Source organism: Emydura macquarii, unplaced genomic scaffold (genome assembly GCF_026122565.2).
Source record: "Emydura macquarii macquarii isolate MOO-44397 ecotype Brisbane River unplaced genomic scaffold, CSIRO-AGI_Emac_v2 contig_2473, whole genome shotgun sequence".
Lineage (NCBI taxonomy): Eukaryota > Metazoa > Chordata > Testudines > Chelidae > Emydura > Emydura macquarii.
In genome coordinates, this window is record NW_027132610.1 from 12,399,628 (window position 1) to 12,415,928 (window position 16,301).

The window sequence follows — 16,301 nt, forward strand, 5'->3', positions numbered from 1 at the left end:
GACAGACCTTCAGCAGATTTGCTTGTGCCACATTTATATACAGTGTTTATGTTGAACTCTTAAAAAGAGTGATCCTGAATAGTTGCATCTTTTTAATGTGGTGAGAGATAAATGAGATGATAAAGATACAGGATGCTGTATCATGTCAACTATATTATTTACAGGAAGGTACACTCTTAGGCTTGAGACATTAAAGTGCTGTGAATGCTTCTTTAAGGTGCCCAGAACTCCCCGTTCTCACTGATTGCAATGGGCATTAAGGGTGTTCAGCCTCTTACAGGATCGAGCCCCTGAAGAGAACACAAAGCAGAGGGTGCAAAGATGTGCAAGTGGTGGTGTAGCTGTGCTGGTCTCTAAGATGTAGGAAAACATTTTCAAACTTCTAAGTAGAGCCCTGCGCAGGACTATTCTTTAATCCTGCTCCCATTGTTATGGCTTTGGATCCTGCGGGATCCCAGGCCCAGTGCACAATTCTACACTAGTCCTGCACAGGGCTCTACATCCAAGTTCCTTGTTCAAAAACACTGAATGCCACTATTTCTCTGTCTCTTCTTTTTCCAACTGCTGTGGTATGGTGAGAGATTCCTACCAACTAAATCCTCTCTCTCTGGACTGTGGTTGTCAAAGTCATCATTCCGGTCACACTGGGGATGTCAATCAGAATCACTCTTGGGTCTGGTAGGCAGGCACCAATGCACCTATAGTTGTCTACATTGACAAAAGGGAGCCATTCGCAGCTCAGAGAAGTGTCTCCATTCTTCCTCATCAGGGAACTTCTGCCTTTGAGACATTAGGAAGATGCTTAATCAATTATAAGTGTCTCAGTTCCTCATTTCAGTAGTTGTAAGCAGTTAGGCCTGGATTCAGAAAGGGACCTAGGCTTTGCAATGCTCAATGCAAAGCTCAACTCCATCTGATTTTCAGGTGCCTAGAAAACTACTGGAACAATGTGTTCTATAAAGCCTAAGTTAGGTTCCCTATACAACAAATGGAGACAGCTCAGCGCCTAAGAATACATTCCACAAAAACCAGAATGCTAGGTGGAGAGCCACCTAACTTGACCAATGAGAGATGCTAACAACAGGGGTGAGAACTACATCCCACCCCTTTCACAATTAAGTGCAGGTCTCTGCTAACAATTCACAACTGGGAAGCCCTCTCCTGGTGTCAAGTGGTTTAGACACCTAAGGCCTTTCTTATGAGAATGAGTTAGGCTCTGCCTCACGCTTCACAAAATGGTTAGAGGAGGTGGTACCCACGTTAAGACTTTTGGCCCAGTATTTCACGTACTCACCCAAGATGTGGAAGACCCAGGTTTGATTCCCCCCTCTGCCTGGTGGGGGTGGGGAGGGAAACAGATCTGAACAGGAGTCTCCCACCATTGGAGGAGAGTGCTCTAACCACTGAGCTTTGGGATTGTCTGATGTAAGGCTCTCTCAATCTCTCCTACTGTAGCTGTTCCGGGTTGGATAAATTATGTTATTGGAACAAAGAATGGATCCTAGGATCCAAGAATGGCTCCTCCCAGGTGAGGGCCCTAACCACCAAACTATAGAGTTATTCTCTCTCAGGGTATGTCTATACTGATGATGGGAAAGTCGCAGTCACCAGATCGATCTTTCTGGATCGATTGAGCGGTCAGTGTAGACCCGCTCAATCGATCAGGAAAATCGACTGAGTAAAACCACCCCCTCAAGTAGCGTAGCGCTGCGTCGACGGGAATGCAGTTCCCGTCGGTGCAGTGCAGTGAAGACGGCACGGAGAAGGGAAGCACAGCAGTCGACGGGAGTTACGCAAGCTACTCTGCGTAGTTTGCGTAACTCCTGTCGACTGCCACCAAACCTCCAGGTAAGTACAGACCAGGGCAGAGTGAAATAAAACAGCGCCTCACTCTCTGGCTCAATAACACATAGTGGCACCTAAAACTAGGACTTAAATTACTTTTTTATTATATTTATCACTTTTGCTGTTATTCATGAAGTTCCGACTGTGATTTTAATTGCTATAATAATATTTCTTAGCAACAGTATTGAAGTTTTACTAAATATGCAGAGCTCTATAGAGGGTCACGTCAAACTGTCCCTGTGCCACCAGCTTCTAGTGACGAGCTAGCCACTGGAGAGCAAGAATCCCATCTGCTTTACAGCTAAACTTTAAATGTTTTTAATTGATTTTCAGTAAATGGATGGGGGGGAGGGTGGAAGTAGGGGCAGATGGTTTCCTGGAGAGCAAGCACCAAATGGGAGGGAAGAAATAGAAGAGGTGATGGGAACATGTTGATGGGAGGGAAGGTCACAGGCCAATTCATTGTAATTAGTGGGAGGCTGCAGCTCAAAAAGGCTGGAACCACCGCATGGTAGCTATTTCTGAAGCTCATCAGGCAGCTGTTCATTGTGCATTTCAAGCTTGTTTCTGTTCTCTTTAGAAAGGTCACACATGCCATTGTGCAATAAAAGCCATTTTCAATTAGGTTTGTAGCAAAGTTGTCAGGAGCTCTCCTGATCCAACTGAGAAAAATGTAGAATAAAAATACTTACCTTTAGCTTAGGAGAGCTCACATCTTACCAGAGAGCTTCCCTCATGAATTTCCCTTCTTGCTAATGATATCAGACAGCCCTGAAGTAATTCCATAATTTCTTATACAGAAAATGCATATTTAGAAATTATTTTTATTTTCTTCTAATGTGATAGTTTACAGGTGGCAAAAAGGAGAGTTTGCATTTGTGGACCATCAGTGGTCATAAAGTAGAGTTTGAGATATGCTGTCCTAATTCAGGCAGTGGTCTAGTACAGCGGTTCCCAACCTTTCTGAGTGTGCAGACCCTTTTTTAACCTCCAAACTTTTCGTGGACCACCACATGCTACTAGTTTTATTTGAAATTGTACATTTCCTTGGTGAGGATATTATTATTTTTCTTTTCCGCAGACCCGCTGTAGTAGCCTTGTGGACCACCAGTGGTCTGTGAACCACAGGTTGGGAACCATTAGTCTAGTATATTCCAGGAAGGATTTTTTTTTTTTTTGCCTAAGATTACAGCTGTGCTGCTGCATTAAAACTGAACCCTATAGCCACTACTAGTCAATACTGGCAGAATATATGGGCACAGTTCCATGGAAATAAAAGACTGCCTATATTGGTTTGCAGTGAGATTCAGCCATAGGCAAGCTGGGTTCTTATTCAAAATGTGAGGGTTTACATGCCCACGCGAAATGGCTTTACACAGAAAATCATGAATGTATTTGGAAGTGAACTCAGAACATTTCACAATGCTTTAGTCATCAGAAGAGAGCGGGACTTAAAAGCTGTACATTTCAAGAAGTCTATAAAATGCTTTCTGTGTTTTTTCCAACTAGAAAAAAAACACCAGGAAAATGTTAAATTTCCAAAAGTGGGTGAGAATGAAGGAAAGGAAATTGACAGCCTAGTCAAAGAGAAGGGGGGAAAAGTGCTTTGTAGGAGGCAGCAAAAGTCAGATCCTAAAGGAAGGCAGGTATACTCATCAATGTTATTTACATTTCAAAAGACTAGTTAATTGTATTGTTATTTATCATACCCTAAAGTTGGAATCTTTACCACAGATCATGAATAATGCACATGGGAGTACAGAGCAGGTGACCCAATAGGTCTCTTCCATTTCCTTAATCTGATTTTAATTTGAAAAGTCAGTGGAGACTCCCCTGATACATGGCAACTGTAGGCCAGTAAATACTAATTAAGACAGACGATAAGATACTGGTTAATACACAGCCAACTAGATCACAGGGAACCTTGCAGAAAATGATTAAACCAAATCAAATAGTTATCATCCAAGGCTGTTTCCTACCACATAATACCAGAACAATTTTGAAAATTAGAGGGTATGAGGACCAAAGAAGAATGAAACTGTAGTTTGAGTTTTCTCCAGTGATGCAAAGAAAGCTTTAGATATGATCAAGTGGGATTAGCTACTTGCCACTTGGTATACAATTAGGAGAGGGCAGAATTTTACCCTTATAAGGCAAAAATCCATTATGGCAATTTCACAATCATCCATTCTATCTATGCTAGAAAATTAAAAAAAAAAAAACAACAAAAAAAAAGCCAACCTGAAAAAAACCCTGGAAAAAACGGCCACTGTTGCTAACATTGTTTCAGCTTCATCAATGTTAGCAACACTGAGGAGCTACTGCCTGCCAATCATGTGTCACTTAGACCCCATCTGAATATGACTAGATGATACACTTATTAAAATGGTAGTGGCAGCTAATAGTCTGCCTGTGCTAGGGCCCCCACTGTTGTTAGCACTGGTGGAATTGAAATGGTGTTAGCAACATTGGGAAATGTCCCTGGTACGAACAGGATCTCAATGGCTACAAATGATCACTCCCTTGGGCTATTCCAGATGGAGAGAAGGACAGGTCTGGGTTCTCTCTTTCTTCCTTAGGTTTTGGTTTAGTAGTGAAATCCCATAGTTCATCTGATATAGCACTTTAATACTGTGAGATGACAGGGTGAACAAAATAAATCAATATATTTGTTGCTCACATTTAATTCTACTACTTTGGTCTCAAAAACTGAAGAGGGAATTTGAATAATAATTAGATTCTAAAACTCAGTGCAGAAAAACAAAGATGAGATCCTATGAAAAGAGACACACACACGAAAAAACACCATTTTGAAGAACTTAGCACTTCTACAAATGGTTAACATAACACCAAATATTAGGCCAGCATTTCCCAAAACCTCCTATTTCTGCTCATGTAACTTGGCCCTTGGGATTCCAAATAATGCTGTGTGGTGGGCACAGAAAAAGTGGTAAACCCTGAGGTAACTGATTCCCTGGCTTTGTCAATAGTAATCAGAGAAAACATACCCCTTTTTAAATGGCAGTTTTGGCTTGTTAGTGTTTCTAAACATGTATCAATCTGAGGCAACATTATATGACAATATCCATTTTCTTACGTCCATGTTAATGCTATTTTTATTTTCTCTCCTTCAAAATTCACAAAATGCAAGATGCTGAGCATCATTTGTGATGCACTAAGTACCCTCAACTCGCCCTGGGCTTCATCAGAGTCGAAGACACTCAGCACTTTTCAGGATTGGCCCAAAACTAATTATTTGTTCTTCTATAAGTCTGACTAATCAACATCCTTAGTAGCACCATCCACGTGGAGGTAGGCCCTAGCTCGAGATAGAGAAATTAATTTCTCTAAGAAGCACACAGAGAACAAAAGTTGCTAGAACTTTCAGTATTTCTAAAGAAGGTAAATTTCCTTTTAGATAAGTTGGATACCATCTGTCACATGGGTCCTGTTTAGGCACATGTTTGGGGAAGGAGGAACAGCAGCAGGACTAGATGTAGTAGAAATCAGACAGTGGCATATCATATTTTGGTGCAGGGAGGGAGATAACTGGTAGCTGGGGTGGATGGTACCATTATTAGGAGCAGCAGGGTGTAAGTTTGTAACTGGGAAAACAAAGTAAAATTGAGATACTTCAATAGGTGTCTTGGAGGATTAAACATCTGTTGGGAGAATGATACATCAGATTGCTTTGGAGATACCAATGTTCAAGGGGAGGGATTGGCTGCTCCAGACAAACACACTTATCCATAGCCTTCTGCAGGTTAACAATCTGTTAAACAATGGGAAAATGGATGGCACATTAGTGAAAGCCCGTAAACTATAATGACATCAGTGCCACTTAACACATTGTAAAGTCACATTGGGGAGTAGGGGAAACTATTAAAATCCTTTCACTGTGGAACAATGATATAAAATAAATGCAACTGTGTATTTATATTTTGAAGCTAACCAAATGTAGTAGTTGGAAATAATGATTTTTTGTTCATTTGCACAAAGGTACTAACATCATGGGAAAAAGCCCAACATTGTAGAAACAGACACTGCAGATGGAAGAGACCAATTAGATCATCCAATCTATTTCCCTGCAAATATAAAATGTAGCATACTATTCTGCAGATTACATAAACTATTTCAGGAAGCAGAGAAATTTCATTAGAGATATTACAGCCAAATTGAAGTAAAATTACATTAAAAAATTCAGATTACTGTACAGTTCCCTTACTACTCTTGAAAATACGATATGTATCATGCTACTAAGAATTTAGTAAGACACATTATGAATTATCAAAGACATTGGACATGACTGTCTGTCTCCCCAGAAAATAGGATTACTCTTTGGTTTGGGGATTCCAGAACCCAAAGAAAAGAAACTAGTGAAAACCTCTGGACAAGAATACAAATCACCTAAATAGTGATCATTAGGGACAACAATAACTGATGATTTTTTGCCACTGACTTGCTGCGTGGGTTTGGGCAAGTTTCCCTATCTGTAAAATAGGAAGAATGAAACTTACCTCCTTTGTAAAAGAGTTTGAGGATGAAAAAGTACTAAAAGCATTAATATTGCTTGCTAGTATTGATAAATATTATTTCCTTGAATTCACCTGGCTGTCATCCAAGCATTGTTCTGTATTATCGTCATTTATTATAGTGATTTAAATGGTTTATTAAGAATCCCTTTGATTCCTCTCCCAGCTTTTTGTGACAGAGGAAGAGGATTTTCGTTTTGAATATACATGTCAAACTCACAAAAATACACAGCTTTAAGATTTATTTGTGATATATATGGAGTAAGTCCATTGTATTCTTGACTGTGACAGTTAGGGAGCAACAGATGAGCTGTCATAAGCCTATCTGACAGTATGTCCCCGGCTATTGTCTCTGGGTTATAAATAGCTGGTACTTCTTTCATCAGGACTGTCTCTCTGTTGTGACTTGAGGTATCATATAGAATGACAGGCAGACTGTAAAAAAATAATGAATCCTTCTCAAACACCATCAGCCTTATATTACTCCAATTTCCAATGCACAATGCATTTTAAATATAAAAAAGACATTAAAGATAATAAATTAATATAAATGAATAATAAATGCCTTTAATATCCATATAAAAACATCCCAACAGGGAAAACTTCTAAATACATTTTAACTATTTTAAAACAACAAAAACCAAAACTGACAGCTATTGTTAAAAAGCCAGGGAAAAACATCTTAAAAATGTATTCAACCTGAAATTACAATTATAGAAGGAAATGTTTCTATAAAATGCTCTTAAAAAGGTTAAGTCAAAGAACCCGAGAAAGTCAAAGCACAAGAAAAAGGGGGATAAAAAGCTCCGGAGGTAATTTTCAAAGGCACTAAACACCGAACTCCTATTGACTTTCAAAGGGAGTCAGGCACCCGTGCTTTGAAATCTTCCCCTAGATCTTCCATACTTGAATCTTTTCTGCAATCACACACCAATTTGCATGATCAAAGTATGAATGAATAACATGTAGCTCAGAAACATGATGTTTTATCAGTTCAACCAACTCCCCTTCTTTAAAAACGTGGTAGTACCTAAGACAAGCCCCATTAGGACTTCTTTGCTGCTGCTTGTTCTGTGTGGCCATGGCACAGCCATTGTCTGGATCCTGTAGAGAGTTTCTGTTCTGGGGTTTGCAGAAAGCTGCCTGTTTCGGGTGATAATCTATTTTAAGTTGCTGTTTGACAGTTAGTTCTTTTTGATGGGAAACCAGATCAGGTAAACACACACTGCTGCAGTCATGAATTACAGCTGCACACACTGGGGGCTGCTTAGTGACCTGGCGTAATTCTGAATAACAACTTTCGAAAGGCACAGGATGAAATAACATAGATGATCCTGGTTCTACAGCCACTTCAGAAGCATTATCTTCAGAATTCTGTTGGCAATGTAAAGAGAAGTTGGAAATATGCTCCATGAAGTCACTTTGCCTGGTTTGTTCAAAAAGCTTTTCTCTGTTTAATTCATCCAGCTGAATGCTGCAGTTGCAAAATGTGCTAAGCTCTCTTTGGTGCCACTGATTACTCAAATCTGATACTGAATCAAGTGATCTTGAAAATAGAGACCATTTCATGGATTTTTCAAATAAGTTGTGTGAGGTTTCCTTCTCCCGCAAAAAGGATGAGCTGCTTGCTTTCCTGTGTGCTTTCAAAGCTCCAGCTAACTTAGTGGAGTGTTGGTTCAAAGCCAGCCTTTTGTCCTTTTGATTAATTGATTTCTGGATTCCACATGAACAAGTATTACCCAAGGTCCAGGAAGGAGGTGAAGGATTCCAAGGAACAAAGACATCCTGCTTTTCAAATTTTCGCCGTTTTTGCTCCATTGCCCACACATATATCATTATCTGGCCTCCTATTCTCAAGGTACGAGCCATCTCCTTTATTGCTCGTATACGCCGCTCCTTTGTTGAAAAATGGTGGATCACTGGAATAGAACATATATGGTGAATAAATATTCCTCAAGTCACTAATGACTAGATAGAGCATGGAAGAATACTGGATCGGACACGTTGGCTTAAACCCCAGGAAAGGATAATGTACTACACATATGTCCTTTCCATATGTGAAAGGTATTCACAGCAGATTTATTTATTTTATAAATACAATAAAATTTAAAAGTATGTATTGGTGCTAGTGTCAAGTTCCAGATTGACAGCAACTGCAACTGCAGTTCCACAGTTGCAGTTGCTGTCAATCTGGAACTTGACACTAGCACCAATACTTACTCATGAAATAAGTACAAGACTGGTCATGGCACAGCAAGCTTACCTATTTTTTTACCCTGCTAGCATGGCTCAAGTGTTGTCTGAAGAGAGAACTTCTAAGAGAATAAGGGTCTATCCATTACATATAAATTTGCTCCAATAAGAGTGATACAAGGATGCCAATTATTGAGACATGGACACGTGTTAAATTGGAACTGGACTGAAATCACCTACTCATTTTACTTAAGTAATTGAACAACCACCAAATAACTAATACAATAAAGATTATCTATCACCACTACTCCTGTGTGAATTTAAACCATTGACGTAGCAATGAAAAAGTCCATAGCCAATTACCAGTCATCTAGTCTTGCTAGTTCACAGTGTTTAAAAGATAAATTGAATAATTACAATCCTATTTTTATTTAGTAAAATAAGAACATAATTATGTATGATATTATAAATAGATGAAGTATAGTGAGAACTTGGTAGTTCAGTAGCAAAGATTTTTGTTACCTCATTGGTAAAGTGTTTTGAGATCTACTAATAAGAAGTGCTATTAATTATTATTATTATATGATCTTGTTTTTTATGTTCATAACTTTCTGAACCATTCACCGTTGCAGCTGAAATGCTCCATGCTTGATTTTCTCAGAAGGTTTGACCAAAATCCTTTAGGCCACATTTAAGTTATGAGAAAATGAAAAACAAATACACTTTCCCATCAGACAAATTATCATGTCCCTTTTTTAGACAGGACTGCTGAAAAAATGGCTTAGGTTTGAAACTTAACTTGGCCATAGTCCTCACTGAGGATAGAACCTTTGCCAAATGTGGAAACCAATTAGTTTTGATTAAACAAAGACGTGACTATTGGAAAATTGCATACAGAGCATGCACAGTAGAAATGTTCCCATGTCTACAAGGCTCCCTTTTAAAGGGAGGCACGCGGTTTATGGGTGCATAGTTATTTACAGAATGTTGAAATACATAGTTGTCACTGTCTGAGCCAAATTCTGAAGTCAAACTCAGGCAAAATTCCCAAAGACTTTTCTCAGGGAAGCTTTGCTTGACTCAGAACTGAGTTCAGGATTTGGCTTTGAAATCAATAAAAATTTTGCCCAATGAAGACCCGTGTAGGGCTCATGATTTGGCAGAGCATTTTGCCTGAACACTGAGGGCCAGATTCTGATCTTTATTATACTGGGGAAATTCCATGGTAGACAATGACAAATATCAGATTCTGGTACAGATTAGGGGCTTCAAGATTTGGTTGATTATGGAATTCATACCCCCTATTACCAGTTACACTGAAGGCAAGATATGACTAAGGAGCAGTCAAAGATTTTAGCAGTAGTGACAGAGAGGAAAGGACTAATATTAAAGATGTTGTACAAGAAAGAGCAACCAAATTTGATGCAAGTCTGGATGTGAGAAGAAGAGAGAGAGGGAAATCAAACAGAACACCGAGGTTGTGAACATTGATGGGGAAGATCTTGAACACAGGCTATGACTACACATTTTCATGGATCTGGGGATGGAAATGGTTTTGCTCAATGGGTATTATGTGTTATTTTTATCTAACCTTTTCCCTAAATTTTCTTTAGTGAAAATACCTACACAAATGACTGCCTTCATTTCTATGCACTATCACTTCAATCTTTGGTGATAAAGTAGCTTTTCGTTACTGTGCTGCAGTGCCTGCCCCCAGATGAAAATAAAACATCTCACTGGAAACAACTGTCTCCCCCTTACAGAAATGTATGTGCAAAAATGCTGCCAGCATATCTATATGTTCAGCATATCCTAATCTGCCAGGGTGAGAGCACTGTCCAACCAGTTCTTCTTTCCCTCAGAGGAAAGGGATACTTCTACAATTAAAAGAATAACAGCATGGAATCAAGCTAAAATAGGGAAACACTCTGCCTGAAATGAATGATGAATTCACCTCGTCTGCAGCACTGCGAAGATCAAAAGGTAATCTTTAAAGAAACAGGCTCTTTCAACATCTGGTTATTCAGCTACTCTGCCTGCATGTTTCACTGGTTCTAGACGAACAGAAATCAATTCCAAAACTGCTCAAATTCTCAGCAATAGCTGAGAGTCTGACATTGAAACATTACGGTCATTTTAATTAAAAAGGCTTCCAGTAGCATTTAAAGAGTTACAGTTTATTAATAAAACCTTCAGATGCTTAGCAAAAGTTTAGTGTGGTACAATAAATGTGTGTGTGGAAATGAGGAGTAAATTTCAAATTCCCTGAGTGAAGCATTACATTTAAAAAGGCATAACCTGCGGAAGCAAAAAGAAAGTGTTTTCCTTGGATAACATCAAGTTGCACTTAAATCTCAGATCCTCACGAGACCTACTGAGCATTTTTCTTTTTAACCAAAGCTACACTTGTCAGGAATCACAATTAGAACACATGCCCAGTCACCTAAAGCAAGCTGCTTATGGGAAAATTCATTTAGCTTTTTGTTTACACATTCAAATCTTTATAGAGGGAAGCTAAATTTAAGTCCTCAACCACTTGTGGTCATCAACCATTCAAATACATGCTCATTTTCAGGGTGCTATGGTGAGGGAAGGGATTGAGTTAACTCTGCTGTTGCATCTCTCCTCCTCTGTATCCCTTCTTGAAGCAATCCCTCCTCTCTCTTCCTTCCACTCCCTCTCAGCTGCTCAATGTAGCCTCTTTCCCCATAAGCACTGCAAAAGAGCCCTCCTTCCCAGTCAGTGTCATCACTCATGGGTGTCATCACTCATCTGCCTCTGCATGCACCTTCAAAGAGTGTCACAGAACTGTACAAAGTTGCATCCAGTGTTACAAAAACAGCTAAAAAGACAAAAGCGAAGAGTTTTGAAACTGATCCAAACTCATGTATCAGGGCATAAGCCAACCTCTAGTCACTGTGGCTTAGGAAGAAACTTTCTATTCAAATCCCCTTATTCTGTAACTGCCTACGCTGGGATTTCTTGCATCTTTCCACGAAGCACTTGATACTGCCCACTCATGATCAGGATACTGGACTAGCTGGACCAGTGGTCTGGTCTAAACTAGCAATTGTGATGTTTTTATGCTTGTGCCAGCTTCTCCCCACCATGGTTTATTCTGCTGTCACTGGACTCCTCCTGTTCCTGGCAAGAGATGGGGACAAGCCTGCTAGCAAAGTGCCTGATTACTGGGAGATTTAAAAAAAAAAGAGAGACTCTCTAGTTCAAAAGGAATTATTCTGGGGAAGTTGGATGCCTTGTGCTATGCATGACACCAGACTAGATGATCACAGTGGTTCCCTCCAGCCCTAGAATCTATAAATCAGTGGTTTTTACTCACCTCCTCCACCAGCCACTCACTCTTCCTTTGCACTACTCCTGAAATTCTCTAGCAAATGGCTAGTTGTGAAGGTATTTTACATTTTAGGATTAGCCAGTATTTTAAGGATTAAAGTTTCCCTGTCTCTCTCTGCTAGGCAGGGATTTTGTCCCAATTGTCATGGTCAAATTTAAACATGGGTAATTATATATGAAATTCTCCCTATAGCCTTATCTGCAGAAGGTATTATTTAATTTCTGTTCTAAACTTATTTAGCTTAGTTGCTCTAATCCATTTCAGAAGTCGCTGCACATCAATGATGGATGAAGAATTCGTAAGTATAATGAGGAATTGACTAGTACATATATATATATATGTCACTCTTCTCTACAAGAAAAAATCAGAACTGCACACCTGTGTTTGATAGCCTCTCTACTGGTAATATAGTTAAAGGAAATTCTGCACCTCAGCTGGTTAAGGCCTCTACCCCGTCGGATCATGGAGTCATGAGTTTATTTATTATATAATATGTTTATTACAGCAGTGTTTTGGGGCCAACTCGAAGAGTGATGCCTCATTGTACTAGACACTGTCCATACACAGAATAGTAGATGGTCCCTTCCCCAAAGAGTTTACAGTATCTATCTACAAGACAGGCACATGGTGGGGAAAGGGGTAAAACACACAAGCTGAGTGAACAATGTGATGGCAGCAAACGTCATGTTAGTTCCACAATTTTGTGGTGTAGAGGAAAGGGGAGGTTATGTTAAATGGAAAGAAAAGGGAAGGAGAGGGATGGAGAAGAAGGTGGCAGACAGAATCTGAGGTGAAGAGACTGGGAGGGAAAGGGAGAAAGAAGGAGGGGAGAGGGTTGGAGCAAGCAGCCTATCAGCACTGGGCAGAGAAAATTCAGTCTACACTGTGGAAAGCTCTCCACATGTCCCAAGGACCCTGCTTTAGCTGATTCTGCTCCTACTGGCTGGAGAACCCCAGTGTGTGTGGCAGGGGAAGTCTTTCAAGCCTGCCTAACACCAGACAATACATAGGGAAGGCTGCTCTCCCTCATAATAACCTTTAGTCCAGCGCTTAGGGAACTCAGCTAGCTTATGAACAAGCATGGGTTCAAGTCATCCCTTTGCTTGATGAGGAGAAGGGATTTGAAGAGGGATCTGCTACCTTTCAGGCAAGTGCTTTAACCATCAGACACAGAGTGAATCTCCCTCTTTCCCTGGCACAATTAATACTTATTCATTCAATTATTTAATTAATATGGAACTACTTCAACAGCAGATCTGAGGGAGGCCCACATTAGAACATCCCATAGTCCAGTGGCTAGGGCACTTACCTGAGAGGTAGCAGATTCCTCTTCAAATCCCTGCCCTTCATTTGGGGGTGGAGGGGTGGGCCTGAAGTAGGGAGTCTCCCATATCCCCGGTGAGTACCCTAACCATTGTGACAACGATTCTAAGGGAGATCGTCCCCTGCCCCAACTATTTTGTGTGAAGTGAGGCAGCCTATGAGCACGCCTACCAGATCAGACGTCTTATGCAAGATAGGTCGAGGAGCACCTGTCCTCCCCTGGCAGGGCCCAAGCATAATTTTTTTGGGCCCAGTACAAACTTGTAACATGGGCCCTCTCCCACCCACATACCAATGGGGGTTGCAGCCTGGGCTGGGCCCCCCAAGCCCCAGTAAAGTGTACCATTTTTCCTCCCCATGTGGGGACCCTGTCCCTTGGTTCACGGATTGCTCTGGTGCTTAGGCAGGAGATGGGTTGCTGGATGGCTAGAGGAAAGCAGCAGTGCACATACTCAAAGGCAGGAATATAGGCACTGTGGGAATTTTTACTGCAAAAACTTTATGCACTGCGTGAGTTTTGGCATCTACAGGGTTAGAGGCACCAGCTGAGCAGAAGTTTTGTAGATTACTGTGGAACTGGGACTTAGGCATCTAAGCACCTTTGCGGATCCAGGCCACAACTATTTGATCTAGATGAGCTAAAGTTTCCTAACTTTTTGGTTATGGTCACCTGTGGATCAAGGTATTGTGTCCTGACTTAGGTCCTGATCCTGCAAACAGTTGCACTTGTGTGAACGCCTGCACCTATGGAAAGTCTCATTGAAGTAGTGTATATTGCAACGTATCTATGGCCAAATAGAAAATTAATTGATTTCAACTGGATTCAACAGAGGGACAGGGATCTGCATTAGCACAACTGTTTGCAGGACCAGCACCTTAGTTTGCAGACAAACAGTTGTTCTAAATTAAACATTCCTTTTAATTTCAGCCAGATATCAATCCTCCCCAGCAGATCTAAAAGTCATTCCAAATTAATTTTGTACTCTGCACTGTTCGTTCCCAGCACTTTCATTTAAATTGAAGACTAAAAAGATTTCAGACATATGAAAAATGCATAATGTAATTCTGATCTGAAATGCAGGGGTGGGGGAAGAAGAGCATTTCAAAGATTTTCATTCATTTCATAAGAATATAATTAATTGCTTCTTCTGTTAATTTAATACTGTGACTAATCCTACTAAAAGGGATTATTTAGAACAAGCAGACAATGTATGATACAATTTTATCCCATTCAGCTGTCTTCAAAGGAACAAAATAGAAAGCATCAACAACTTTGAATTTTTTTTTAAGAGGTAATTTTTAAAATGAGTATTTTAGGTCACTGATTCAATTAAAGCCTGTAAAACCTCAAGGAAAATGGTGTATTCTGAAATTACTTTGTCAAATTTTTATACTAAAGTTAAATCCCTTTAGAGACATTTGAAAAGTATTTAAGGATCACAGAATCTCAATCTCTTTTTTATATACTGTATATACACTTTAGATGTCACTTTATCTTTGACAGTCCAGTAATAGGAACACTCAGAACAGACATAGAATGTATGACTCCAAGTAAAATGCAATTTTATTCTCCTCCTTACAATGGTATTAAGAGAATATCAAGGGAAAATATGCTAAAATGCCAATGAATTACCACAAAGAATTTATTGGATAAATTAATTATTTTCCCATGGACTACTTTTTGTCCCCCACAACATACACATTTACAAATTCCTTAGATGATGAAATTCCTGCCACCTTAGATTTTTTCCAATATTTGTGGACAGCGCATAGCACATGTGAATGCAACCTTAATATAAAGAACTGTCAGTTTATTAAAGCCCTGACTCAGCAAGGTACTTTGTCATCTGCCTAACTTTAAGAATCTGGATAGTCCCAATGGCTACAGTGGGATTACTGATGTGTTTCAAGTTAAGCACAATCATAAAGGGGTGCAATCAGCATCACCAAGAGACTGGTTTCAGGAGGTGGGGATAACTGCTGTAAAATATCAACAAGTTGAGTTTAAAAATAAAATAAAATAAGGGAAAAGAGTCCTCATGGAGCCTTTTATTTCGCTCTTTACTTTCTTCTATCCTCAAAGAACCTACACTGAGTTTGATCCCACAATCTTTATTCAGCCTAAATTTACACTGAGATCAATTGAAATTTTGCCTCTGCCAGTCTGCAGGAATGGTCCCACTGCGGCAACTTCAGCATTCAAATGGTAAATGCATTACAAACGTACACCTCCCTTCCTTCAGTCTTTTCTTCATATTAAATTGGTTTTCTTTAACAAAGGAAGCTTCCACTGTGAGCCTGGAATGACATTCCCGGAGACAGTGTTGTTATAGTTGTGTTGGTCCCAGGATATTAGAGACAAAAGGTAGGTGAAGTAATTTATTTTATTGGACCAATTTCTGTTAAAGAGAGAGACAAGCCTTCAAGCTTACACAGAGCTTTTCCTCAAGTCTGGGAAACTTACTCAGTGTCACTGCTAAATACAAGGTGGAACAGGTGGTTTAGCATACATATCTAACAACCAGTTATGGCTCCCTTTCAGTGTTGCTCTATCAGCTGGATAAGGGAGATGTGGTTACTGGAGAGCAATCTGAGCTGCTCACTGGTAGACCTGAGGAGGGAGCTGGGATTTTAAATGGAGCATAAGGTGAGGGAGGAAAGGGGAAGCAAGAACTCTGATGTCATACACCACAGTCTCCATGTAGGGTGCAACCCTTCAGCCCCTCACTCTGGCACTACCACCTGCGATGCAGCAGTACAGAATACTTTCCTGGGGCAAGAGACAGCCAATGAGAGGGCAGCTTGGACTGAGGAGGGGGGCTGGAATCCAGCTCAAGGGGCAGCTTTTAAAAAAAAAAAAAAAAAAGCTGTTAGGGAAGAAGAATTGAGATGGGAGTTGACAGATGAACCGGAGCCTGGGTAGGAGGTCAGGTGATAAAATAAAAGAAGAACAGGAGAATAAAAGTAGGGGACTGGGAAGCGAGGAGGAGGAAAGAAGGCAAATAGGAAAGGTTTCAGGTCACAAGAAGCAGAAACAAAAATAGACCTGGGTA

The 16,301-nt window shown here is 40.1% G+C and overlaps 1 protein-coding gene across 2 annotated transcripts in view; it reads right to left on the bottom strand.

Annotated features, from left to right (window-relative positions):
• Positions 1-6,481: 6,481 nt before the first annotated feature.
• The window catches only part of LOC137163000 (probable tRNA methyltransferase 9B), an 80,841-nt gene continuing 71,021 nt past the window's right edge, over positions 6,482-16,301 (bottom strand). The window contains exons 4-5 of one of the 2 annotated variants that reach the window (XM_067562981.1): positions 7,408-8,296; positions 6,482-6,812 (exon numbers count right to left, since the gene is read on the bottom strand). In XM_067562981.1, the coding sequence (XP_067419082.1) occupies positions 6,494-6,812; positions 7,408-8,296 (1,208 nt within the window). In that variant the 3' untranslated portion in view covers positions 6,482-6,493. Of the gene's footprint in view, positions 8,297-16,301 lie in introns of both variants that reach the window. The other variant, XM_067562982.1, reaches the window with a different exon arrangement.